Source organism: Grus americana, chromosome 23 (assembly GCF_028858705.1).
Source record: "Grus americana isolate bGruAme1 chromosome 23, bGruAme1.mat, whole genome shotgun sequence".
Taxonomy (NCBI): Eukaryota; Metazoa; Chordata; class Aves; order Gruiformes; family Gruidae; genus Grus; species Grus americana.
The window spans coordinates 869,061-895,394 of NC_072874.1; the positions used below are offsets into that span (position 1 = coordinate 869,061).

At 46.6% G+C, this 26,334-nt stretch overlaps 3 protein-coding genes across 8 annotated transcripts; 2 read left to right on the forward strand and 1 right to left on the reverse strand.

Annotated features, from left to right (window-relative positions):
• Positions 1-200: 200 nt before the first annotated feature.
• On the reverse strand, positions 201-1,620 carry TSSK3 (testis specific serine kinase 3). Its single transcript, XM_054802055.1, has 2 exons — positions 1,283-1,620; positions 201-919 (listed from the first exon to the last, which is right to left on the reverse strand). The coding sequence occupies exons 1-2, from the start codon at positions 1,425-1,427 to the stop codon at positions 258-260; spliced, it is 807 nt and encodes a 268-aa protein (XP_054658030.1). The 5' UTR covers positions 1,428-1,620; the 3' UTR covers positions 201-257.
• FAM229A (family with sequence similarity 229 member A) lies at positions 1,599-2,441 on the forward strand. The gene is made up of 3 exons (XM_054802747.1): positions 1,599-1,657; positions 1,774-1,911; positions 2,339-2,441. Exons 1-3 carry the CDS (start codon positions 1,599-1,601, stop codon positions 2,439-2,441), a joined length of 300 nt encoding a protein of 99 aa, XP_054658722.1.
• A 693-nt stretch (positions 2,442-3,134) lies between these two features.
• Positions 3,135-26,194, forward strand: KPNA6 (karyopherin subunit alpha 6). Of its 6 annotated transcripts, none has more exons than XM_054802033.1 (15): positions 3,260-3,359; positions 4,643-4,752; positions 15,380-15,606; positions 16,275-16,370; positions 16,661-16,760; positions 17,055-17,149; positions 18,214-18,345; positions 18,571-18,659; positions 19,702-19,801; positions 20,796-20,959; positions 21,788-21,866; positions 21,988-22,113; positions 22,701-22,828; positions 23,330-23,508; positions 24,518-26,194. In XM_054802033.1, the coding sequence occupies exons 3-15, from the start codon at positions 15,385-15,387 to the stop codon at positions 24,700-24,702; spliced, it is 1,695 nt and encodes a 564-aa protein (XP_054658008.1). In that variant the 5' UTR covers positions 3,260-3,359; positions 4,643-4,752; positions 15,380-15,384; the 3' UTR covers positions 24,703-26,194. The 6 variants fall into 6 exon arrangements, with proteins under 6 accessions (XP_054658010.1, XP_054658007.1, XP_054658008.1 ...); XM_054802029.1 differs by lacking the exons at positions 3,260-3,359; positions 4,643-4,752 and adding exons at positions 5,711-6,411; positions 7,852-8,031; XM_054802034.1 differs by lacking the exons at positions 3,260-3,359; positions 4,643-4,752 and adding exons at positions 5,723-6,411; positions 7,852-8,031 and having other exon boundaries at positions 15,380-15,513.
• The last annotated feature ends 140 nt before the right edge of the window (positions 26,195-26,334 follow it).

A 26,334-nucleotide genomic window follows, 5' to 3' on the forward strand; every position in this document is an offset into this window, starting at 1 on the left:
TTAAATTTCCCTTTCTCCCACCTGCTTCAGGGGAGGTTTGCTTAACTGGGGAAGGTGGATCTGCACTGCCCCAAGCTGCTTGGAGCTCTGGCTTGCCCCATTCCCCACTGCTGATGGCCGATAAAAATGACTGAGTATGAACCAGACCTTGTCTCTGCCAACCTGTGGGGCTGGGATAGATGGGAAACGCTGACCTTCAAATTTATCATCATTTTAGAAACAATTGTTCCATTTGGGGAGAGCAGGGCGAGTCCCTCTCAGGGGTTAGTCAGCCACGGGTGTCTGCTGACCCCCTCGATGGAGGGTCTCAGGGTCATGTCTGGTTCCAGGAGCATTTTCAGGAGGTTCTGGCACTCCTTGGAGATCCCCAGATGCCTGGGGACAGAGATGCCTTTCTGCTGCTGGTGCAGCATCTTGGGGATGTCGGTGTCATCAAAGGGCAGGTGGGCACAGAGCAGGACATAGAGGATGACGCCCGTGCTCCAGACATCGCCCTTACAGCTGTCGTGGGGCATGCCCTGCAGCACCTCGGGCGCCGCGTAGGCTGTGCTGCCGCAGAAGGTCCAGCTCAGCTCCCTGCAGTCCCTGGGGAGCAGCTTGGCGAAGCCAAAATCCGTCAGCTTCAAGGTGTGGCCCTGCAGCAGGGCGTTCTCACATTTGAGGTCGCGGTGGGCCACCCCGCAGCCGTGGCAGTACCGGATGGCCTCGACCAGCTGGCAGAAGAGTGCCCTGGCACGGGGCTCGGGCAGGGGACCCTCACGGAGCACGTAGTCAAAGATGTCCCCATCTTCCGCCAGCTCCATCACGAGGCAGATCTTCCCCTCTGCAGACTCCAGCATCTCATGCACGTGGATGATGTTCCTGTGGTCCAAGCGCGTGACGATCTGGAGCTCTCGGGGCAGGAACCTCTGAATAAACTCTGCCAAGAGAGGAGGCGGGTTTGCTCACTGGGATGTGCCCGAGCTGCTGGGACTCGGCAGAGGGAGGGAAGGTCGTTCCCGGGGTGCCTGGTTCCTTACCAGGGGCACCATTCCCCGAGGGATGCTTGTGGAGGGGGGATGCTGGGCTCTGCCAGCACTTTGCCATCCTTGCAGCCACCTGAACAGGTCCTGACCCTCAGGCCATGGTTCCCGGGCTGTTCTGCTGGACCCCCCCAGCACCCCCGCGCCCCCCTGTCTGCTCTCAGGCAGTGAGTTTGGGAAACGAGATTTCTGCTGAGGATTAAAAGCCTCCAGGGAGGGAAAATGCCTCAGCCTGGAGCTCTTTTGGGGTCAATTCTTACCTTCTGGGCTTTCCTTCTTATCAATTATTTTAATTGCCACTTTCTTCTGGTGCTTTTGGGAGAAAGCCTCCTTCACTTTGGAGTACATCCCCTCCCCAATGGTCCTGCCAAGCTGGTAGCCATTGGCAAGCAAAAACCCCTCCATGTCCTCATGCGGGTTGGGACACTTCACTCCTTCAGTTCATCCCACAGCAACTTCAAAACAGCATCTCAGCGCCCGGGAGCACCCGCAGCACCCCGGGGGGGCACAGAGGAACCTTTGAAAACCCAAGGGTGCCATTGTGATGCAGCCGACACTGCGTCAGTCAGGTGGCAGATGCGCAGCAAGGTGGGGGACAGGCTGGAACGCCCTCTTGGTGAGTGGGGGCTCTTGGGGTGGGCAGTGCGGACATCACGGGGCTGGCTGGGGTCCCCTCATGCTCCCCTGTGCTTTTGCCATTGCTGGGGGGCCCGCGCTTGCCCGGCTCACCCACCCGCTCCTCTCTGGTCAGACGCATCCAGGGCCTGGACATGAGCTCCCAGCAGTCACCGCAGGCTCGGAGGTTCCCCATCGAGGCAGGTGACTGTCCCAGCTCAGCTGTGCCTCCCGAAACGCAGGAGCCGGTAGGCGCTGAGAGGTCTGTGGGAAGGTAAGGGGGTCCAGGACACCCTGTGGGGTACAGGGTCTGGCCCTGGCACAGCCGCGCCGTGTCCCGATCACACCAACCAGGTTCCTGCTCCAGGAAATGCCGCTTGTTTTGCTCCTGAAAGCGTCGTCTGATGGTTGAACCCCTCCTTGCCCTGGGACAGGACAGGCTCTGCCTGCGGCTGCCAGCAGGCTTTGTCGGGGCAGGCAGCGTCCTGTGATGTGCTGTGCCGTGCCGTGCTGTGCTGTATCAGACAACGCTGTGTCATGCCACGCCAGATCAGACAACGCCGTGCCATGCCATGCCATATCAGACAATGCCGTGCCATGCCACGCCGTATCAGACAGTGCCGTGCCGTGCCGTACCATGCTGGCTCACATCAGGCCATTCCATGCCGTGCCGCTGGACTCACCCCGCTCTCTCCCCACAGGCAGCTCCGGCGATGCCCCGGCAGCCACTGCCTGACGCTGCCCAACGTCCCCATTGACGTGTTCATCGCCATGGGAGGCAGCGGCAGGCCGCGCACCGCCTGATGGCCCCCGCACCGGTGCCACGCATCTGGCGTCCGCAGCCAGCCCCGGAGCTGCCGAGCTGCCAAGGACACCGATCGGTGACAGACTTTATAATAAAAAGACATCTTTGAGCGTTTCTGTGCTCAAAACCTGCGCATGGTGCGTCAGCCACGGAGGGTCGTGGGGTGAGAGGGGACACGAGGGGACGGGGTGTGAAAGGAGGGGACACGAGGGGTGGGACACGAGTGACGGGACACGAGTGATGGGACACGAGGGACAGGGTGTGAGGGGAGGGGACACGAGGGACGGGACACGAGGGATGGGGTGTGAGGGGTGGGACATGAGTGATGGGACACGAGGGACGGGGTGTGAGGGGAGGGGACACGAGTGACAGGACACGAGTGACGGGCTGTGAGGGGCAGGACACGAGTGACGGGACATGAGGGGCGGGACACGAGTGACGGGACACGAGTGACGGGCTGTGAGGGTTGGGACACGAGTGATGGGACACGAGGGACGGGGTGTGAGGGGAGGGGACACGAGGGACAGGACACGAGTGACGGGACACGAGTGACGGGCTGTGAGGGGCGGGACACGAGTGACAGGACACGAGTGACAGGACACGAGTGACGGGACACGAGTGACGGGCTGTGAGGGGTGGGACACGGGGACGTGCGGCACGAGGGACGCCACGCCACGACCAGCCCTGGTCCTCCCCGCCGCCCCCGTCCGCTGGGGGCGCCAGAGCGCCGCGGGCCCCGCGGGCCAGAGCGGCCCCGCCCCGCTCCGCCCCTGCCGCTTTAAGGGGCGGGGCGCCCACGGCGCGGGGGAGGTTTGTCCCGTTCCGGCCGCCGTCGCTCCCCTCGCCCTCCCTCTCCCCGGGCCCGCCATATTGTGGCCGCCGCAGCTCGGGAGCCGCCGCCTGAGGAGCCGCGATGGGTGAGGGCGGGCGCGGTCCCGCCGGCCGGGGCGCCCCGGCAGCGGGCGGGGGGTGCGCGGGGAGGGGAGGAGAAGCCGCCCCGCCAGTCGCGGAGGGGGCCGCAGCCTGTCCTGGTGCCGCCCGCGCCCCTCACCGGGGCTCCGGGCGCCTCCCCTCAGCGGCGGCGGGCCGGCCTGGCGGGGCGGGGGGCTGCGGGCCCGGCCGCCGCCGCTGAGTCATCCCGCTGCCGGCACGGTGGGGCCTTCCCCGGGCAGGGCCCCGCGCAGCCCGCTGTCTGCTGCCCGGCGGCGGAGCCGGGGCTCGGGGCGGCCCTGCGGGGGTCCCTGCGGCGGGGGGGGACGACGACGACGTTTTGCTGAGGGGTTTCCCGGGGCCGGGGCCCCGTTCTGCCCCAGCCGAGCAGCCAGGCCGCTGGACAGGGGTGTTGCTGGGGGTTTCTTTGCCCTCTGAGCAGCGCTAACAGGGACTTGGTGACCCGCAGCCCGGTCTCTGGGCTGCTCCGGGTGGAGGAAGGGGAGCAGCGGGGGCGATTCAAGGCGGTAATATTCTGGGTATTGGGGATCGGTTCTGCCGCAGGCACCAAGGTAAAAGCCTTGAGAAGGCAGCGGTGGTGGAAAGGAACTGCTGCGACTAAAGCTTCATCAGAGTGCCTGTGGCATGCTGTCAGATCTCCGATCTTTCGTTCATTTAAATTCTGAAGCTTGTAAGAGTTTAGAACCAAGCTCAAGTGAGATCCTACTATGCTGTTCGCTGTTGTAATAACGCAGCGGGGCCTTGGCTATTGTAGCTTTTATAAGAGAAAACTTGAGCAGCAGTGTCAACAGGAGCTTGCCAGGGCTGTCCCTGTGCAGCATGTCGCCATGGACAATATAAGCAAATGCTCCTGACGCCGTGCAGGGAAGGAGTGTGGTGGAGGAGTTTGTTTGCGTGTTTATAACCAATACCACTAAATATACTTAAAGGTTTAGAGCGGTAGCAGATAGCTCTCTCTGTTAGCTACAAATAAATCCTAACTGAGTATTGCCCTTCAAAAAGTACTTTAATGACAGCAGACTCTCTTTGTCCCTCTTGGTGTAGCCTGAAATTGAAACTCCCTACTCAGGGAGGAGAGGTGTCGCTTTCTTGAGGCTTCAGGTAGTACGACAGGGTTTGAAAGGATGAGGTGAATGGGAGAGCCAAGCCTGTAGCAGGCATATTCTCTATAAAGCAGAGTTAGGATCCTCTGGGAAGTAAGGATTAAGGTCTTATTAATTTTTCACCTACGATATTGTCTTTTAACTAGACTTGCCTTCAGAAAAAATGCCTTTTGGAGTGGGATGCTGCTTGATCAAAATGATCTCATCAGAAACTCTCCTGCTGTCCTCAAATCCCCGCTGTGATGTTCCAGGAAAAGTTAGTGGCCGCAAGTCTGTGTATGCAACGGCTGCAGCACCTCCCAGGCCAGAACAGCTTTGAAAACTTAATTTATAGCTTGAGATGTAAAACCTTGACTGGCAACTTTGAGTAGAAAAATGTCCTCGGGCCTGTTGGTGAATGTCTGAAAACTGCCTGTGTTACCTGGAGCTGGGGACGTTCCTGCAAAGGAGCTTCCCGTCCCTCCCCACCACTGCCTCCCCGTTTCCTCTTGGAGTTTGAAGCAGGCATTTTCTGACAGCAAGAATTTAATACTCCCCTCATTTGATTTATCCTAATGTAACTTTTTCTTAACTTTAAAAATGAACTAAGACTGCTCTTTTGTTTTTTAGGTTAATAGGACTAAAAGGTGGCAGCATAACCTTGTTACCCCGTCTTGTATGGTGCAGGTTGAGGGTGCTGAAGTGTTTGTAAGCAGTAGTGGTATTGGTCTTGCCCGTGTAGTTAGAAATGCTCATCAGTACATTCTTCGTTTGCTATGCAAATGACAGGTCTAAATGCCTTTATAGTGCTATTTAGCCTGTGGAGCAGTATGTAATGCTCAATTCTTCATAAAACTTTTGTGGTTGATGAATTTAACTAGTTCTTTGGCTATTTGGCTTTGTTTGCTTGTGTTCAGGAGAGCAAACATGAACTTTGTAAAGGGGAGCTTGATCATTGAAATAGCTACTGTAATAGGGAAAGTACTAATTCCTTCAGCCTTTCAGCTTTAAGCTATTGTGCTAGTGAGGACCAGATAAACTCAAATTTGCTTAGCAAATCAGACAGTACTGTTTGTTTCTGGAGCAAAGCACATGTTGGGACGGATGAGCTTTGTGGAATTTTATAGCCCTCTAATTGTCTCTGACTATTGCTGGTTGGTTTTAACCTCCTATAGCTCTCATGGGTTAAGTTTGAGTTGACTTAGTCAAAGAGTTAATCCCTGTTTTAAGAACTGTTACAAAGGACTCTGAGCCCAGGTGACAGACTGTTGGACTTGATCAGTCCACTCTTAAGGAAATCTGAATGTCTTGGAATAGGTAAATCAGGTTGAAAAGGATTTAAAGCCCCCGAATCTCAGATTTTTGGGGGTGAAAAGATCAGGAGGAGGTCCAGTTGAAATTAACATGTATTGAGAACTGGACTGAGAAACAGATGGGTTCTTTTTACATCAGGGCACAGATAGCCTAAAAGGAATCCTAATCTCAGACTGATCCTTGTCAAGGACAAGTACGCTGTAGGACTGTTAATTTTCCCCAAAGAGAATTTTTGCTTTTCCCTTCCCCCTCCGCAGCCAGCACCATCAGCGAAGCTGTTGCACATTCCAGTAGTGCTATCACATCGCTGGCTCCTAGTAGCTAAACCAGAAGGGAACGAGCCAATGGTGGCTGCTGCACCAGACAGCCAAATAGCTGCATGGATAAGCGTTTTACTAGCACAGCGTGTCCTGTGTTTGAAGCGCCCAGCCAGGGGATGGTGGCAGGCTGAGTTTAAGACACCTCTGAAAGTTAACTGACTCTGTGTGTGCTTATTTGTAGTAAATGCTCAAGTAACCTGTGTGAGAACGTGGAAGCAGCAGAGCAAACATGCAAAACAGACCTGCATGAGTAACAGGACGACAGAACCTGGCCACTTCTCCAGGGTTTAACAGCAGCTGGGGTAATTCCAGGGCTGTAGAGGAAAAGCCTTGAGTTGCTGCTTGTTTGGCAGGACTTGTTATGTAGTTGTTCTTCTCCTGTAAACACAACTGTTTAACTTCCTTATCAAAGTGACAGGTTCAATATAATAATCTGTTCTTGGCTGATTTCTGGTGGCAATTCAGAGCTGTCTCTTTATACACTGTGTACAAGTAATTCAGCTACTTTTAGATACAAATTAAGTTGGCCATAATGAGTATTTAACGAGTACAGATTACTTAGGCTTCCCTTTCTATGGTCTCGATTGAAATCATTAAGTTGTCCTGGACACACTTTTTCTAGAAGAGGATCCTCTTAGGAAGAACCTTTATGCTGTGTTGTAAAGCAAGCACTTAAACTCTTAAGAATTGATTGAAGACGTGTCTCTAGAATGCTGTAAAATACATTACATGTCTGAGTTTCAGAAGAATGTTTCTGTTCTAAAAGTTAAGGAATTTTCACAAATGGGAGGTAGAAGGAACAAAATTCACATAAGGACTGCTAATTATAAAGTGACACTTTACATGTACAAGGAAACCAGTGATTAATGCTGATATATGTGGCTATATGGAGAGAGGCTTTAGATTTTGAAACACTTCAGAAATGCCTGGCACTGGTTTGTTGTCATTGTATTGAATGTTTTTTGTTCACTTAAAGCAGCAGCTTTGGTGATAGTTTGACAAAGTAAGAATCAATGAGAGGATGAATGTAGAAGTGGCTAGAGACTTTCTTTTCAGTTGTAAGAAGGAGGTAGCAATAAGAAATTATGTTCAAAACTGACATGCCATGCTTAAATGCTGAATGAAGTTTCTAGGGTTTCACTGTCAGCGTGTCCTTGTGAGCTGTATTGAGTAGGTGACTACAGAAATAGCAAGTTTTTGAGTTACAAATGTTAACTATTAAGCCTTCTGGAGAAGTGCGGGATTGTGAAGCAGTAATGTGTAGTCAGCCTAATGTCCAGTGCCTACTACGACTTGTGTGTGCAGCCTCAGAAGATGATTGGCATGTTCTTACAGGCCTCTCCTTCCCAGAGCCAAAAATATCACAAATGCTTTGATTTATTTTTTTGAAGAAATGCCTCAGTAACTGTAATTGCAGATAGCTTAAACATCACATGTAGTCTTTAACATTGTCAGGGAAGATGGCTGGAGTTTTAAACCTCTGATTTAGCACTGCTAGCTTGTTCTTCTAAAGGTTCATTTTCTTTGTGTGATCCAAACTGCTCTGTCTACTGCTACTGAATCGGTTTATTTCAACTGTGTTTTAATCCTGGATGGAACACAGGGGTCCTGCAGAGAAAGACACCTACCAGCCTACTGTCCTGGTGACTGCTGCAGAGGAATCCCAATTTGTCTTCGGTGTCTCAACCTCCTTGAGGGGGGTGGTGACCTATATGAATTTGTGGTTTATTTCTATCTCTCAGCAGCTTGGTCAGTCTGAGAAAATACGAGGAGACCGAGGGCAGCAAAGAGCAGTAACCGTTCCTGTGCTGCTGGTAGATACTTCTTGCAGCAGGATGTGATGCTGTAGGAATATGTATTTAGCTCGGAGCCTGTGCCAGTGGGGAGGCAGGAGGAGATGGGACGTTCTTCTGGGTTTTCAGGTAACTAATGAAACAAAGAAACTTTCTGCCAGGTAGGATAAACCCAAAGAATATAGCCAGCAAGGCTTGTCACATGAAATTTAGTAGTTCATTGATTGTGTTTTGCTATTACTTGTCAAATTTAGGGAGATTTAATTGTAACTGATTGAGTTTATACTGTTGCAGGAAAACTTAGGTTGGAAGGGGCCTTTGGAGGTCATCTGGCCCAGTGCTTGCTCAGAGCTGGGCAGCTTTGAAATGTACCCAGCAGGCACTTAATTGGCAGATCGGTGCTGATGGAGTTCATCAAGTGTATTCATTTCCACTTGTATAATTCTCCTACTCCAAGACACAGCTGTCAGTCTGCCAGCCTGGCCAGGCTTTGCCTTAGATATGTGTCTTATGCCCAGCACAGAACTGTAATAGATACCTTATGAAGATTACCTTTGTGAAAGGGTGTTTTGGCTTAAAAAAGGCCTTGTCAGATCTGTCAGTGTAACTGTTTCTCTGCTCTGTCGCTTTGGTCTGACTCAGCAGCACAAGTCCTGATTTAGACATGTGAGTCCCTGCAGTGACTCAGCTTGGAGGCTTTAATCAGCAGCTGAAAAAATGTTTGAAGCAAATAATTTCTGTAATGCAGAGAAATGGGAAGAGCGTCATCTGGAAAGAAGCACGGTTGGATTTCTGATCCAGTAAGAAACCGTTATAGTCTTGGTGTGGCAGTAATGACCCTGGAATTAGTTTTCTGGTTAAACTGCTGTTGGCTTTTACACAGATGTTTTCAGGGTTGAGGGCTCCGCTGAGCCTGCAAAGTCAAACTTTGACACTGTTTTTCCTTTAAGTGGTAAATACCATCTCATCATTCAGTATATAAGGATGAGTGTGGCTACCTGGTCTAGTAGTTCCTTGGTTTACATGACAACTGGAGGATCTTTTTCTTCAGCAAAGCCAACCTTTTCCAACAAAGCCTAGTGCAGGAGCCAAATTCCTTCCATCCCCTGGGGGGGTTTCCTTTCCACAAGGAAAAAGGTCTTGTTCATATGAGCTTCATCCATAAGTCTGACGGCTCCTGTAGCTCTTGTAAGAGGATTCTCAGCTCACAGAACACCTGAAGTAGTTCCCAGTATGAATTATTAGCTTAATGAAGCCTTGCTTTGGTTTTAATGGACCAATTTTTATTAATAATGTGATTCCAAAGGTGTTAGCTTCCAGAAATTGTTGGCATGGGAACTTTTTAATGTTTATGTCAAAGATGTGCTATATGCTAGGTGGCAAGATCACATAGTGGAATTAAAATCCTACTTAGGCCATTTGTTTCTCTGCAGAGACAAAGGAAGAATAATGGAGAAGTTGATTTGTTTCATGTGGCCTTTTAATAGTGTGAATTTTGAGGATGTAAAACAGTCTTCTAAAGTTATAAAAATGTGTTTTAGCTCATTGATGCTTTGCAATCCTGAAAGGTGTGTCGGTATTGGGCTTACATGTATGTTTGATACAGACCTGGAAAGGCAACCAATTGCTTCATGTTCTGAAATGACCTTAGCAGATCACTGCAGCAACTTACTCATGCCTGGTTAACAGTGAGCACAGTTACTTGTCTGATATTGGCCTTATCTCTCTCTTTGGCTCAGGATGGTGGAGATGCATCTAAACTCATGTTTCTTTTTGAGTCTCAGTCCTTGTTTGTATCTAGTTGGGTATTGGCTTCATCTGTTCTCACTAAACTGGAGTTAAAGGCTTCCCTTGAGCACATCACCCTGTGTAGCCACTGTGTAGCTAAGAATTAAAAGGTAATGCTTCTGGCACTTAGTATGTGTTCCCTTTTGGTCTTTCTGCCAAGTTCTCCAATTGCTGGTGTTTTCCTCAGGACAGAGGAGTCTCTCTGAGCCAGGACTAGCAAGTGTTTTGCTTTGTAGTGAGCCTTACCTCTACCTGATCTCTGAGGTGTTTGAACAAAACTTTCCATAGCTGTGCTCTATTAAAGCAAGTTATCAAACATGTACAAACAAATTTCAGTATTTGTCCTGCAGAGCCAGGGTTACCTGCTGTTATGTGTTCAGGATCTAGAAATAAATCTTTATATATTCAGGCTGATAATCCTTAGATCTATTTAATGTGTTATGTTAGCACTGAAATTAATGTCTGATTTGGCATCTTGGGGCTAATAGCAGATCTGATTGGAGGTGCAGAGCTTGGATGCTCAATAGGAGAAGTATTGAAATGCAAATAGTGTCACTTTTTTTTTTTCCCTGTGGAGCTGCTGTGTATAAAGTTCACTAATGCAGGGAAGTACTTGGCTACAAAAGGCACTGACTTAGGGAACTATGTGAGCTCAGGGGATTCCTAGAACAGAAGTGATATTTTGTCCAGGCTCAGTCAGAACACTATTTTCAATGGAGTCAGTCTTGCAAGTCTGAGTTTATTGTTTTCTTGAGTGACCTCTGTGAGGTTTTGGTGTAAATAGCAGGTTCTCAACTGCTCTTCATATTTGGAAACAGTGTTAAAACTCTTGTAGATTTGTGGAACTGTCTGGTCTGCAGAGGCGTTGGGAAGAGATGGGTTGAAAGCTCTGCAGACTCAGTTTTTTAACACTCAGTACAAGCTTTTACCTCTGCAGTTTTTAATTCTGCCCTAGGGAAGGTGAATCAGACTGAAGAGGTTGAGGTGATGCACACAGGAATGGCAACAGACTGCTGAGGAAACTTGGGCACTTCAGAGGGCCTTCCAGTAGTCGGTTCTAACTGGCCAGTGAAAAAGGAAAAGGTAGAGATTGTGCTTTTCCAGGGTAATCCAAGGAATGCTGAACTTGGAGGAAACCAGGTTCCTAGAAAACTAGGCCGTCTCTTGCAGCAGGAGGCTAGGATGGTAGGAATGAAGTTTGTTTCAGGCAAGGGCCTGAAACATAAGTAGCTGAACTGGCTTTTGCTGTTTTTGGAAAAGCTATGTTACTGTTTCCACTGGTGGAGGAGGTGCCTCATTCTAATTCTGTCCTAATTCTTCTTGTTTTACTTACTTTTCTAACAACATATTCATGCTGTGCTGATTATTCTGGTAGAACAGGGCAAGCTCTGGCCCTTGCCGAACAGTCCTGCTCCCACACAGGCGTACTTCTGCAGACAGGGTTGAGCTTAGCTTGTTGTCTGAGCAGCTCTGGGGGTGAAAATACGGTTTTATGCCTGTTGTGAAGGGATGATGCTGTGACTGTGGTGGCTGGCCATACTATCCAAATGCCTGCCTATCCGTCTTGTGTTGCCATCTACTGAGATATTTGGAAGATGTGCAGTAAGCTTATCCTCTTTCTTCAGCAAGTTGTTAGATGGGCTTGCAGCACTGTGCCCCAGGCACCTGTGTTTGGGTGCCACCAGCCTTTCCCCATCAGGTGTATGGGTACCAGTACCTGGCGTGCCAGGAGGACGGTCGGGGGGTGGCTTCTGGGGAGAGATAAGTGGTGAGCAGGCTGCAGACGCTGCCAGAACAGTTTATCTGGTGTGCAGTCTGTTTGGTGTGGTCTCGGGGGGGGGGGGGGGGGGGGGAAGGGTTACCCGAAGCAGCTGCAGGCTGCACAAATTGCTCCGGGTGAGCTGCTGTGGTATAGAAGGAAAAAGCCTTATTGCCCAGCTTCCTTGTAGAGCTGCAGGTAAGTTTGGAGCCCTGGAGTTCTGGCTGGAACAACATCAGAACAACTTTGTAATTCTAGGGTGTGAGCTGATACTATCTTCACTTAAAGCAGGGCTTAGCTGGTTCTTAGAGAAGAAAAACCTTTCCTAGGAGAGGTGCTGTCCTGGTAGGACAGCATTTTGTAGAGGTTAAGGTGACTGCCTAAATGCAGTAGCTAAAACTTTTGAGCAGTTAAAGAAACTTGCTCTAGTAAAGTTTCCCTTGCCACTTTACAGTCGAGAGCCTTTCTGTAAAAGCAAATCTTCAGACCAACAATGTTAAGACGCAAAGTGAAAATCCGTGGCTTGAGTATCTTCTGTGCATCACTCATCTGTGAGCAGATGATTACTTTCCCTAATTTGACAGTCCGGGATACTCTGATAGTCTGATTTAGTGGGATTGTTTTGCGGGTATTCACACTGATAGAATTTGAGTTACTAGTTAACGACAAAGCCTGACTTGCAGATATACTGAATGAGCTACATGTTTTGCACTGAAACACTACAAGTAAAGAATTTGAACGTGCCTGGCATCCCCCTGTCTGTTTTGTTTCATGTGTTTGGGCTTGCTGCAGTTTGTAGTGCCTACAGCATCTGCTGAGCTCACAGTGAAGTCATAATCCTGCATTTGTGGTATTCATCCATTGCCATGGAAATGGGGTGTAATGTAACAAATTAGCATTCTAATGTCATTAAAGTATTGACATAGATGATGGACTGGAAAAAGTCAATGGAAATAATCTGAAGAGATAAATGTGTGCAAGAGAAAATAGAAAATCAAGTGCCAGAGAGACTGTTGAACAGTGACGTGCTGTTACACAGCTGATGTGAAAAAAAAATCACTCTTCAGGGGCAGTTGTACCTTTGGGGTTTCCCTGCAGTGTAATGGTGGTGTTGATGCTCTGGAAATAAAGCCTTAAACTACAAGGTGTTGGGTGTGCTGGGTGTGCTCTGAGACCTCGCAGCATGGCCGAGTGTCTCTGGCTGTTTGCTGGACACCCGGAGCAGGGCCCAGGGTGTGCCCAGCTGAGTGGGGTTGTGCAAGTTGGGAGGCAGCTGAACTGTCATGTCACTTAGCTATGTGTATGACTAACTGGCTGGTAATCCTGTGTATACTGTTAAGTCAATCGCTTTTTCTTCCTCCTGTTCTTGAAAACTACCTTTTAATTGGAGCCTTTGCCTTCCAAAGGAAGGTAGCAAATTTGTCTTTGTTAGGGATTCTGTTGTAATCTTCAGAATTAAGCCAGCAACTCTTATTCTTTTGTGCGGCTGTATCAGCCGTTAGTGTTGGGTAGTAATATGAATATGCTGACAGAGCAGTGGTAGTTAAATGCATTTCCTGAAGTAAAATCTATATGTAAATGATACACCTTGCTACTGTGTGATCAGATATAAAGCCCTAAAGCCTGTAGATTCTTTTAAAGTCTTCTATCTTCTGAATTAGCTGCTTTTGAGTTAAAAATAATAATAAAATTCTTTCCTCCATTCTTGGCATACAGTGCTGCTGAGAAGAGGGATGGGCAAGTGAGAGCAATTGCATAGTTCCTGTGATCTTCAATCCCTGCTTTTCTTTGCCATGTAAATGGTCTTTTAGAATGAGAAAAGTGCTGTCAGATACCTTTAGAAACAGGCCAGCTATTCCTCTGAACTTCCATCTTGTGAGAAATGAACTCGGGGAAAATATTAATGGTTTAATACAGGCTTCGCACTGAGGCTGTCAGCAAGGTATAGTCCCACTACCGTGTTGAGTGTGGTGTAAGTGCCTTGGTTTTATGAGGACAGACCTTATAAAATGGGGTACTGAGGAAAGGGACTAAAGGTAAACTTCTGTAAGAAGTCAAGGCTCAAGATCTTACAAGACCAACTGTAACTTGATTGCTTCGACCCTACAATCAGTTTTGAGGCTGTATGCCTTTTCCTTAGTGGTGCTCAGCATGACATAATCCCCTTTTCTTGTAACTTCTGGCCATTTACTGTGCCCTAAGCAAGTTACTGAAAAAGTAACTGGAATAGCACTGGAATACTGCTGGGGAGTTGTGGTCGGTGGTTTCTTTTTAGCTTCAGAGGTGCCCATGAACTTGCAACCCGTTGTGCCGCACCTCCTCGAGCATGGTGTCGTCTCTGGGTGCAGTTGTCGGTTGCTGAGCTTCACAACTGTTTCACAACTCTGGAGGGCATGGGGTCGGGGCTCTTTGCCAGGGACATGCATCTCTATTGCAGCGTAAACAACCAGAGGAACTTGGGTTTTGGTGGGCTTTTTCTTTACCTGTTGCCTTTCAGAAGAATGTCCTCTTGATGTTTTGGCTAGGGAAGAGAATACCCTTTCAGAAAGCAGATGCTGTGAAATGGAGTCTATTTCACAGTGCTTGGTGTCTTTTTAGCTATTTTTGGGAAATTATAGACCTGAAAGTATTTTGTTTCCTCTCCTGTTAAAATATGAATTCTTCCAGTTGTTTTCTTTCCATAGGAATGAAATGTTGGATATTTGTACATCGTACATGTCTTTTCTGGGCTTGGCTGTGGGCTTTCCTTGTAGGAGGGCAGTAAGGTCTGAAGCTTCTCCGGCTGATCTTGGAAGGGCTCCAGAATGGCTGGAGGCAGTTGATAAGTCGGACTGAAACTTTCTGTAAGCAGCGTGGCTGAGGAGCACTTAAAGTTTGAAAGAGGAGGGGTAAGGAGATAACACTGCAAACTTTCACAGGACACTTCTTCCACCTGCCCTTAGCAGTTGGAAGAAAACAGAGATATTGATGTCCAGCAGACTCCTGGAGAGGAGTAAGTTGGTCTCAGGGTTAATCGGCACTCTGGTGCTGTGTATCATGATTGCTTCCTTCCCATCCTGAGGAAGGCCGAGATGTTAAGCAAATAATCTGTATCATAAATAGGAGAAAGGGAGAGTTTGGAAAGATGTAAAAAGGAGTTGAGACGGGCAAAGCAGTGGATTGCAGGTGAGGGATTGATATCCTTCTGTGCTCGGGTTACTGCTTGGCCCTGGAGGTCTTTAACTGTGCCAAATAGTGGAGTGTCACTTCCCTGACAAGGAGGCAAATACACAAGTAATCAAGTTTGAAGTACTGCATTAGTCAGATATGAAGCAGCAAAATAAGTAGGTCAGGTACTGAACACTTGCAGTAACCTGGCAGGACAAACATGGCCTATACGTTATGTACCTTGCCTTTTGCAAGGGTTTTTTTATTGTTCTTCTAAAATCAAGGCCTCAGTTTACTGAAAGTTCTGTTGGATTTTTGCCATACACAGTGCTTCTCCTGATCGGGGTGGGGGGGAAGAAAAAAAATCAAGGTGTGATTTATGTCATGATAATACAAGGGAAATAATTTCTGCTGAAAACTAAAGTAAAATTTAGTTATGCACCTCCTGAGGACAGTGAAGCTGTTTGAGTAGAAGCCTTTCGTATAGGTAACGTGCTCGATATTGTGAAGTTGGGTCCGGGTTCCTTTCAGAACAGTAAATCTTCTCTTATGCTTCCTAGAAACTTTGTAACACTCTTGCCATAACAGCCTATCACATGAACTAAGGTTAGGACCACATTCTAACTTGAAGCTTCTACTTTAGTGTTTGAGACCAGCTCTTGCAAATAAGTCTCTTTAATCTGGGTATTCCATGTGCACGGACTTCCTTGTCAGAAAGGACATGTGGGTAACGGGGCAGAGAGTGACAAGAAATCTGAGGCAGGTATCTTTTCCTCTTCACAGAAACCATGGCGAGTCCTGCAAAGGATAACTATCGAATGAAGAGTTACAAGAACAAAGCCCTAAATCCCGAGGAAATGCGTCGGAGAAGAGAAGAGGAGGGAATTCAACTGCGCAAACAGAAACGAGAGCAACAGGTAACTGTCATCTTGACTAGCTTGTGTACAGCCTTAACACAACCAGGATTGTGCTGCTGCCAAACTGGAATCTTCAAGGATCTGTGCATTAAGGTTCGTTGGCAGTCCTTTTATTTTTTTCCTGTTCTAACTGAGATCTTGCTTTTCTTTTTTTCTTTGTACCTAGTACAGAGTAGCTCACGTCAAGAGCTCTCCAAGCACTTTGTCCTTGGGGTACTGGAGGTTTTTGTTCACAGATCCTTGTTTTTAAGGTGTTTTTTTAAAATTTTTTTTGTTAATCGGTGAATGGGGTTATTTGCTCAAGAAGCAGGAAGGGTAAGTGAAAGTTTGGGCTGTACGTATTTCTTAACTCTGAGCTGTCTCTTTTTTTTTTGGCTTGGAGGTCTAGGAGAGTAAGAGGTGATTCCCAGGTGATGTACGTGGCTCAGATGAAATGTTTGCTCTATTAGTGCGTCATCTACAAGCTGCCTTCTCCCCAGTTTCCCTAACAAGTTAGGGAAAATTCTGCACTTGCCTGTACCAATGTCTCAGCAACTTGGGCATTTGCATATCTGAGGGCAAGACTTAGCATGTTTTATTATTGGGGTTTGTATGCCAAACTAGTCCTCAGAGTGCAGAGCTGTTATTAATGACTACTTTTCTATTCAAGTTGTGTTTAGTCTAGCTGATGGTATCTTGTTTGAGGAACAAGAATGTCTAGTTATGAAGACTGTTCATCATTGCTTTCTAATAATGAGTCCTGCATTTTTGTTCTCTGCCAGCTCTTCAAAAGAAGAAACGTGGAGTTGATCAATGAAGATGCCTCTATGTTTGATAGTCTCCTTGTGGATTCCTATGTTAGTTCCACAACATGTGGGGTAAGGTGCCTTTCCTTCTTGCAATTGTGCTGTCAGATAGATTTAGTGCTGTGGACTGCATAGAAGTGACAAACCTCAATGTTTTTGTTTTCTCACTTTTGAGAAGGTTGCAAATATTACTACAGTGAACTGGGAAAGTCTGCCAGGAAGTAAATAGTGTGCTGTAATCTGAAATTGTGAATCTTATGATTTTGTGCTTAGCCAGTAATCCAGGTAGGCTGTTGTGACTGTGGTACCTTAATCTTAGCGGGAAGTGAAACCGTTGTTCTGTCTCCTGTGTCTCTTTTCAGGAGGGGGTGATCACAAGAGAGATGGTAGAGATGCTTTTCTCAGATGACCCTGACCTACAGCTAGCAACCACTCAGAAATTCAGGAAGTTACTTTCCAAAGGTAAAAATAACTCACCTTATCCCTTGCCATAGGATCTGACATAGCCTTTCTTTTGCAAGCATTTGTGCATGTGTATTGCTGTACAGCAGCTTAGCAGTTTTGAGCTGGGGGAAAGAAAGTTATAATCTAGAAACTTAATCTAATTTATTGATTACAGTTGTGCAGAAAGTGATTCTGGAGAGTTGGCCTGCCGAGTGCAGTACAGCTTGAGATCATTCAATTCAGTAATAGTTCATGCTTGTTTTTCACGTGTGTTGACCTATGTACTGTTTTGACACTGCCTTGGTATTTCAGAGCCAAATCCTCCAATAGATGAAGTGATAAACACTCAGGGAGTGGTGGACAGATTTGTGGAATTCCTGAAAAGAAGTGAAAATTGCACGCTACAGGTAAAGGAGATTGTGTTTGAATTCTTCATGGCATGTAGCTGTTCAACCTTCATGGTGTATGAACTTGAACCACAGATGTTATCAGGGAGAAGTGATGTCTTGAACCCAAAAGATACAGATTATATGATGTATACGAGAAGAAAAAGATACCTTGTAACGCTTGGGCAGAAAAAGGAAATTATAAGTTGCTCTAAACTAAATTTTTGGAAGAATGCTGGCAAAGACATAGTCCAGCTGCAGGGGAAGAGAATTTGGCCTTCCTGTGTTTCATTTTCTGCTGGGAGCTAGGGGAGCCATGGTATAAATGTGTGGAAAAACCTCCATTATTGGAGCTTTAAGTACAGGCTAAGAGTCTTAGAAATGGCTTAGGTGGTGCTGATCCTGCTGTGGGGCAGAGGGATGGACTAGATGGCTTCTTGAGATTCCTTCCTGCTTGGTAGTACCTACAGTTACTTTGTAGGGGTTAAAGATGCTTCCATACATGGAATTGGATCGGAGTTGATGACTGCCTTCATCTTTCTTCTTGCCCTCTGGCCCAAGGCCATGTATCATAAGGGCTTACTTGCAAGAACTACTGAATGGAAATCTGGTTTTAAACCAAAGAATGAGTGTCTAAAGAAGGGAACTCGCTGCTCAGCTTCACTTGAACTCAAGGCGTCTTTGTGATGTTAGCCAGATGAGAGGGTGGGCTAGAACTGGCCAGTCTGCACTAGATATAGAAAACTTTCTACTCCACATTTGTTTACACACTACGTCTTCACTTTTCTTGCTGGAAAATAGTTGTATAGGTGAAGTGATGTGGCGTGACTGACAGTGATGTCTTTGCTTACTAATCCTTTGAGAAGCTGTGGCCTCTGAGAAGGCATTTAGCAGATGTGGCTTTTTTATTGATCGAGAAAATAAAATCCTTTGAGTATTGAGGTGTTTTGTTGTGATACGCTTTCTTTCTCTCACCACCCTTTTGCAGTAGTTGAAAGAACTATAGCCAAAGTTTAATGGCAAATATTTTGCCATTAAATCTGGATTATTTGATTCATGCTTTCTCATTTATTTGCTTGTTTCAGTTTGAAGCAGCGTGGGCACTGACGAATATTGCATCAGGAACTTCCCAACAAACAAAAATAGTAATTGAGGCTGGGGCAGTTCCTATATTTATAGAGCTATTAAACTCTGACTTTGAGGATGTTCAGGAACAGGTAAGGTTCACTTCTTTGGGGTTACGGAGAGAACCACAGTGGGTCGCACATGAATGAAATGCAGTGTTTAAAATGAGTGACCAGTGTCTAACAACTGGCTTCAGACCACAAATTGAAGTATTGTTTGCCTGGAATTATGGGGAAAATCCTTTCTTAGCACACTACTCTCTTCTTCCTCTGTTCAGAAACTGTGTGAATGCTAAAACTGTTGCTGTTTCCTTTCAGGCTGTCTGGGCATTGGGGAACATTGCTGGAGACAGCTCTGTGTGTAGAGATTATGTCCTTAACTGCGCTATTCTTCCTCCCTTATTAATGTGAGTAGCCATGAATACTTGCCAATACAGTTCTTGAAGTCCCGTTGTGCTATAGCAGAGCAACATTTGAGCTGGGGGAATAGATTTCCCCAGCAATGTGTGGTAATATTCACTGGGAATCAAACCATTGGTACCAATAAAACTGGCAGTTCAGACAAGTATCTGATAAAGAGAGCGGGACTTGGTAGATAACATGCCTTCTCACAAAACTTTACACCGCTCTGAATCTGAAGCAGGTGCTGTTGAAGCAGGTGCTGTTGCAGTGCACTTGTCTTCCTGAAGTTACAGGGCTTGCTGTTTCACTGTGTGTCCCTCCAGATGCCTGCTCTTTGTGCTTATGCTGCGGATTTCAGGTGCTTGTCTGAGTGGGCTCCTCTAGGAATAAGGAAAGGGAGCAGGTCTCTACATGCCACCTCGCCTCTGCAGCTCTTGTGTGGTGCAGACCCACCATAGTCAGAAGACGTTTGTCAGGAGTGTGCTCTCAAGTGCTGTCCACTGCTCTGGAAAGAATTAATCTTTACTTTATCCTGTCCTTGGCAAACCGATGCTTTGTCACAAGTGACTTGGATTGTTATACTGCTACTTCTGTCAGTCACCTGTCTGCAGTCATGGCTGGCTGAGTCCTGCGGGCCGAGGACTTCACTGTCCTCAGAGTTGAGAGGCAGCAATTTGTATCAGCTCCTCTCCAGTGAGGACCGTCTGACCTCAGAGAGGGGTATGAGTGTCTGCCTGGGATGAATTTGAACTTGGAACTGCATTTGACTAACTTACCCTTCCTTCTGCACTTATCTAATGTGGAACTGGCCTTCCTGACTCATGGCACTTGACGATGTTAGGAAAAATAGCTATTTATCCTGAGAAGTAGTTGCATGTCACTCCTCTTCTTGCTTATTGAGAGGCTCAGGTGACAAACAGCATGGCTTGAGCTACAGCAAGTGGAATAGTGGTTTTACTTTCTTAAAATTATACTAGTTTTCCTTCTTTTGATTCCCTTTCTGGCTTCCACATCAAGGATTATAATTCATGGTAATTGTCTCTTTAGGCTCCTTACGAAGTCCACCAGGTTGACAATGACACGAAATGCTGTCTGGGCCTTGTCAAACTTGTGCAGAGGAAAGAGTCCACCACCTGAATTTGATAAGGTGAGAATAAAAGCTGCCTTGGCAGACAGGTGATGGGGAGACACCTAGTTAAGATGTTTGTCTAAATTGATTTTGGCTGTTGGACTCCTGTAAGTCATTCCGAGAGGGAACAGGGTGTGAGGTTCTTCCTGCTGAGGTTGATCTTGCTCCTCAGCAGATAAAGTTTGAGTGCTTGTTTAATTTTCTGCCAACCTTTCTGCCTGGCTCTATTGGCAGCCCATCAGCTGGACCCCTCAAGGGGCAAGCCCAGGCTTCTCTGAACTTTTTTGTTATGAACTCTGGAAGTTTGAGACTTCACTCAAATTGTGACTAAAAACTTGATTCCGAGACATTTAAATGCTACAAAACAGGACTCCCATATCTACATGGGAGCTGTGGTAGCTTTCTTCTTTCCCTTTCCTGGTGTGCTACTGGCATTAACAAAAGTTCTGCTGGCCCTTCAGATGTCTCATCCTTCTTTGATCTTAAACCATTTTTGTTCTACCAATGTGATTCACTTTTTTTTTTTTAAATGAAAGCTCGCTTCTTAAAGCTGGGAAGCCTGTGGTGAGGGATGAAATCCGAATTGAGTGTAAATATAAAACCTTTTAGAAATGATTGAAGTACTCAGAGGTGTAACTGTTGATGGTTGCTGCTCTGAATACTGAGCTATTTAGGGTTCTTAAGGGTAAGAAATGGAGCAGTGCTCTTACATAAGAAATGTAAGGAGCTTCCAAATGGTAGCATGCACAGTAGCACTTGTCTCAGGAGTCTAGACTTGCTCCAAGAGGAAGGGATGTAATGTTAGTTTAGCAAGAAAGCTGTTGAGAACTTTAGACACTGATTATGAGGTATGTGAACCAGCAAGGGAAGCTGCTGACTTCAGGGAAGGAAACAGTGGACATTCAAGACGTGTTATCTTGCCAGTCAGTGTAGCCACATGGTGCTTGCATGCAAATGTGGTGGTCCTTGACAGAACGTGACTAACCTTCTGGGGCGGTGGCTGTTGTTGTAGGTATCTCCCTGCCTGCCAGTGTTGTCCCGGTTATTATTCAACAGTGACTCCGACTTGCTGGCAGATGCGTGCTGGGCTCTTTCCTACTTATCAGATGGCCCCAATGAGAAAATTCAAGCAGTTATTGACTCGGGAGTGTGTCGGCGACTGGTGGAGCTGTTAATGTAAGTGTCTTGTCTTGCTGCTTCAGCCCAGTCAGACTGGGAAGCATGTGACTGAGCATGAGTTTGTATCAAAACCCATCAGAGTGCTCTTTCCACCTCTTATGGGCACTTAGCTGACTTTGGAGCAGTTGTGTAGGAGGGTCTGAAGCAGGTTGAGAGCTGTAGTTTACTGGCTTTTGTTTCTGAGAGGCTGAGTATTTTCTAGTGCAGTAATGCTATTAATACTGTATGCTAGGAAGAACTTATTAAAGAGAGATTGGACTGATGCTTCTGGTCTGTGAAAGGAGAGAGGACTGCAGAGTGTCTTGTGCTCTCAAACTTCAAATATGCTTACAGAAGCCTGGTTACTAGGCAGATCAAAGATGGCAAGAATAGTGTTTAGCAAAAGTCAGCCTGGCTTTGTTTCTTTGACATCTGTATGGAAATTTGGACAAAAATGTTTGCTGGCTCTGGTTTGAATGGGGCTCTAACATCTGCAGAATTGATAGAACTGCAAGATACTTGCTTCCAAAACTATCCTGAAAATTTCTGGGTGTTCATTGGGTTAACAACATCTTTGTTCAGGAAGGTGATGAAGGTGAGGTCTGTAATTAAACTGAAGATGATGGAGTCAGTACATTAAGGATGAAAACACGTCTGAATTGCAAGTTTGTCTTCAGTCTCTGCTTATCCAGGGGCAATACAGTCAACTTATTGTATGTTTCTGTGTGCTAGGGGATGGAATTCTGAGTAAATAATGCAGATGAAATACCAGAGAGAAACTTCTGAACATCCAAATGCACATGATCTGATAGATTTGGGTTTGTCCTTGCACCATTTTTCCTGCAGGCACAATGACTACAAAGTGGCCTCCCCAGCTTTGCGAGCAGTTGGCAATATTGTGACAGGGGATGACATCCAGACCCAGGTGAGGGGAAACAACTGTCTTGCAGGGAAATGCAGTGCCTGTATAGCATATTCACTGTGTGAAAATAGAAAATATTTAACGCTGATACTGGTGAGCTGACTTCTGCTTTCTTTCCCGAAAGGTGATTCTGAACTGTTCAGCCTTGCCTTGTCTCCTTCACTTATTAAGTAGTCCCAAGGAGTCAATCAGGAAAGAAGCCTGCTGGACCATATCTAACATCACAGCAGGAAACAGAGCACAAATACAGGTACAGTTTTCTCCAGCCCACCTGTAGTGATCCTAGATTCCAAGCTCTGCATTAAGAATTTGCAACTTTTTTTTCTTGTCTGACACTCAGAGGCTGGTTTTGTTCACATCTCTTACTCTGCAGTAATTTGCTGCTCCCAGCCATCTGCCAAATGAGAGTTAAAAAAAGCTTGTTAATTGTACCAACAAATACTAGGCTGAAATGAGTCCCACAGGTTGGATTGTTGGAATAAGAGGAGATACAGCCCCTATTTCTCCGTGCTCAATTAGAGATACCCCTTTGAAAAGCTGGAGCTTGTTGAGTTTTAATTATCCTTTTAATGACCTACATACAGAGGCAGTTAAGTGATGAAAGCATTCCTATGGTATTGATGCAATAATAGGGATTGTCTACTGTGCTAGTTATGGAATTGAATCTTATGTTAATAGGATTTGCCTGAGGAATAAAATGGAGGAATCGCTGAAGGGTATAGCTTGGAAAGCTCTTTTGCGTTGGAAAACGGAGGTAGAGGTTTCTTTCAGGTACTTAACAGCCTCTGAGAAACTGCGTTGCCAATTCAACCACTTCTTGTGACTCTTTCTCCTCAGGCAGTCATAGATGCAAACATTTTCCCGGTACTGATAGAAATCCTGCAGAAAGCTGAATTCCGCACGAGGAAGGAGGCAGCATGGGCTATTACAAATGCAACGTCAGGAGGAACTCCCGAGCAGATCAGGTACTCCCTGTGGCTCCTCTTGGGGGAAATCTGTCTGAATGCATGGTAGCTTTGTCTTTATGGGGACTGCAAGGCAAGTAGCAAGGGAGTAATTTGGAGAACCTCTGAGAGAGTACCTGAGACATAGGCAAAGCTACAGCTGGATCATATACTGTGTTATAAATTCCTTCTGAATAAGGATAAACTAGTCCAAACTGCTTCCCTGCCCTTAGATAGCTTAGACTAGGCTAAATGTCCAAATTTGACAGATTAAAGTCCAGTGGGGACTTAATCTGAGTAGCAGCTGGATTTCAAAGGGAGCTAGCAGGTTTCTTAAAAGAGGGGGAGTGTATACAAATGCAAATAAGTCCATAAAAATTAACCTTGCAAAACAGTAAAAATATATTTTAAGGTAACTTTTTGTATTCTTAGTTTGACTCATTTCCCTTGCTCTAACTGAGCAAAGGTGATGCTTGCTAGATGCTGAACAGCGAGTGTATGTTGTTGGTGCTCTCTCCTCAGATACTTGGTAAACTTGGGTTGTATCAAGCCTCTTTGTGACCTGCTGACTGTCATGGACTCCAAGATTGTTCAGGTGGCATTGAACGGCCTAGAGAACATCCTGAGGCTTGGAGAGCAGGAAGCCAACCAGAGTGGGACAGGCATCAACCCGTACTGTAGCCTGATTGAGGAGGCCTATGGTAGGTTGTGGCTGTGGTGCCCTTGGTGCTGTTGATTCTGAACACAAGATGCATTGAAAGGTGTCTGCTAGTTTTGTTGGTTGCTTTTCTGCTCTGCTAAAGGATTTAGTATATTCCAAATTAGCTGATATTTATTCCAATAGTCTGCTTTTAGACTCTTACGATTGGGCATAGGACGAAATGCTTGTAAATAAAACTCATCGTACTTCTGATCCAAGCTTCCTAGAGCTGGAGGCCAAGCTGATAATTGTGGCTCCCATCATTTGGGAGTATTAATCGGAAATAAGCTCAGCTAAGTAAGAAGTGACACTTCTGGGTCTGATTGCGCTAACTGTGCCCAGTTGTATGCTGTAGATGTACAGTGGAAATCCAGAGAGACTCAGATTTTCCCTGGAGTGACTTAATTTGGTGGGTGTTTTTGTCCTGCTCTCGATGCTTTGAGGAGCAGTTTCTATTTTGGTCTGAAACTCCTTGTGTGCTGCCAGTGTCTGACTTGCCCTCTCACTGACTGTTAAGCTGTGTGTCCTGATTCTCCCAGTAAGAATAATTCTTGAAATTCTTGAGAGTATATCGTGCTTGATGCTTTCTGTTCAGCAGTGCATTTAATTAGGACAGCTAAACCTGTTGCTGCCCTTCTGCTGGAGGCTACTGGGACAGGCCCTGCTTCCTTCCCCTCCTTACTCCCTGCAACTACCAAAGTGTTTGCAGCCAGTTGTTTTAATCTCACTGAAATCTGGTTTAGTCTCCAGCAGAGAGCTGGGAGCACATCCGCTTTGGCTGTGTCAGCTAAACCTACTATTGAAAAGACGTTAATGCTGCCTGATACAGATGAAATGTGCAAATAGCTCTGGAATGGTTAGTTTTAGATGTCAGTGCTGCTTGCAAAATGCAAATTTACCACAGACAAAGGTCTTGCAGTGGATAGGGGCAAGGGTGGAGGATGGATGTGGGATGGTGTAAATATCAGGATCTCCTTGTTTCATTGCATTCCATTCTTTTTTCCTCCAAGGTTTGGATAAGATAGAGTTCCTACAGAGCCATGAGAACCAAGAGATCTACCAGAAGGCCTTTGACCTGATTGAGCACTACTTTGGAGTAGAAGATGACTCCAGTTTAGCTCCCCAGGTAGATGAGAACCAGCAGCAATTCATCTTCAAGCAACCTGAAGCCCCCATGGAAGGTTTCCAGCTATAATGTGTCCGGGGAGGGAAAAGAACACCACAAACTTGCCGGAAAACAACTGGGAGCAGCTGATTGTCCCATCCCCTTCTTGTGAATGGAAGGCTGAACACCCACTCCACCTGTTAGGAAACAGTTCTTCAAACAACTAGAAACAGTGCTTTGTCCTCGTGGAGAGAAGGGGATACTCTTACACTTTTTTCTTTTTGCTGCTGCATACATGTCTTTAAAGCAGGCATCTGGGTGGAGGAAGGACACTGAGGTAACAGATTGCACCTCTTGGTGTTTTTTTTTTCTTTGTGGTGATCTCTCCCAAATGTCACTTCTTACCTCGGGTACTTAATTGAGATTTCAGCATTGGGTTGGGTAAGAACACAAATAGAAAGTAAGCATTCTCACAACAATAATTCTGGAAACCTGGGTTGAGCTATTTAATTTTTTTGCACATGTTACTCTTTATTAAAGACTCTAATTTGCCAAGAGCAAAGTTTAGCCCTGGCCTTTCTGCAACCCTCCTTCAGCGGACAGTCCTGTTGAACCTGGGCCAAGTTTCCCCTGAAATATACTGTAAACGGACAGAGAAACGGGAAGTTCTCCCACTCCTGGGAAGATTTTTTTTTTCTGGGGGGAAGGCTTCTTCCCTTTGTCTAGATTTTTGGTTTTGTTTTTTGATGAACTGCTAGTGGTATTTACAAGGAGAAAAAAAAAAGCAACAAGACCCCAAAGATGGTAACTATGAAGAGGGCAGGATGCTTGGGTGGTTTTTGAAACAGGAAGCACAGCTGCCGTTGCACAGGCTTTGTTTGCATTGCTACTGACTGAAGTCACAGAACTGTTGAAATGGTGAAAACCCATCTTCATCTTTACTTGAAATACTATTTTTTTTTTCCATGAGAACATGTTTTGAGTTCTGGGTTGTGGTTTTTTCTGACTTGGGTTGGGGTGGATCACTGTATGGGTCAGAGGAAGAGGATGTGTTGTGTGCGGTGTTAACTTCAGTAGCAACAGGCCTGAGTTTTCAGGTTTACCTCCTGCTCACAGTTGGATCATGTACATTTTACTTCAAAAAAAAAAAAGTCAAATCTCTGTATTTTTTATATTATATATAGGTAGATATTTGTCTAATTGGGCTTCAGAGAAAAATATATATGAAATTTCTGTAACTTATGTAAATAGAGCACTGTGAGGCAGGCACACCTGGAAACGACGGCCCCAGCTCACTCACTGGTTGTCCTGCTTCTTTTCCTCTGTTTACTCACGTACTGTATAAGCGAACATAGAGCTGTCTTAACCTCCTCTGCCACCTTTGAGTTACTTAGCCAAGATTTCATTCACCACAAGAGAACGCACGAGGCTGTGGAGAACAAATGCGCTTCTGGGCTGCGGGGGGAGAGAGCCGGCCGCCGGTGTGTGCCGGCCGCTGAGGCCTGCCCGGGGGTGAGGAGCCAAAGCTCCGCTGTGATGAGTCCTTTATTGTGAAACGAATAAACTCCATCTGTGCAGTTGACTGGGCTGTGGCAGACGTCTCTGGATGCGTGCACCTTCTGCTCCCGGGGGGCGGGGCTGGGACCCCTTCTCCTGCCGGGACTGCGGCTCTACCGGGACTTCGCTCCCCAGCGCCTCAGGCGCGGAGCGTCCCCGGGCCGG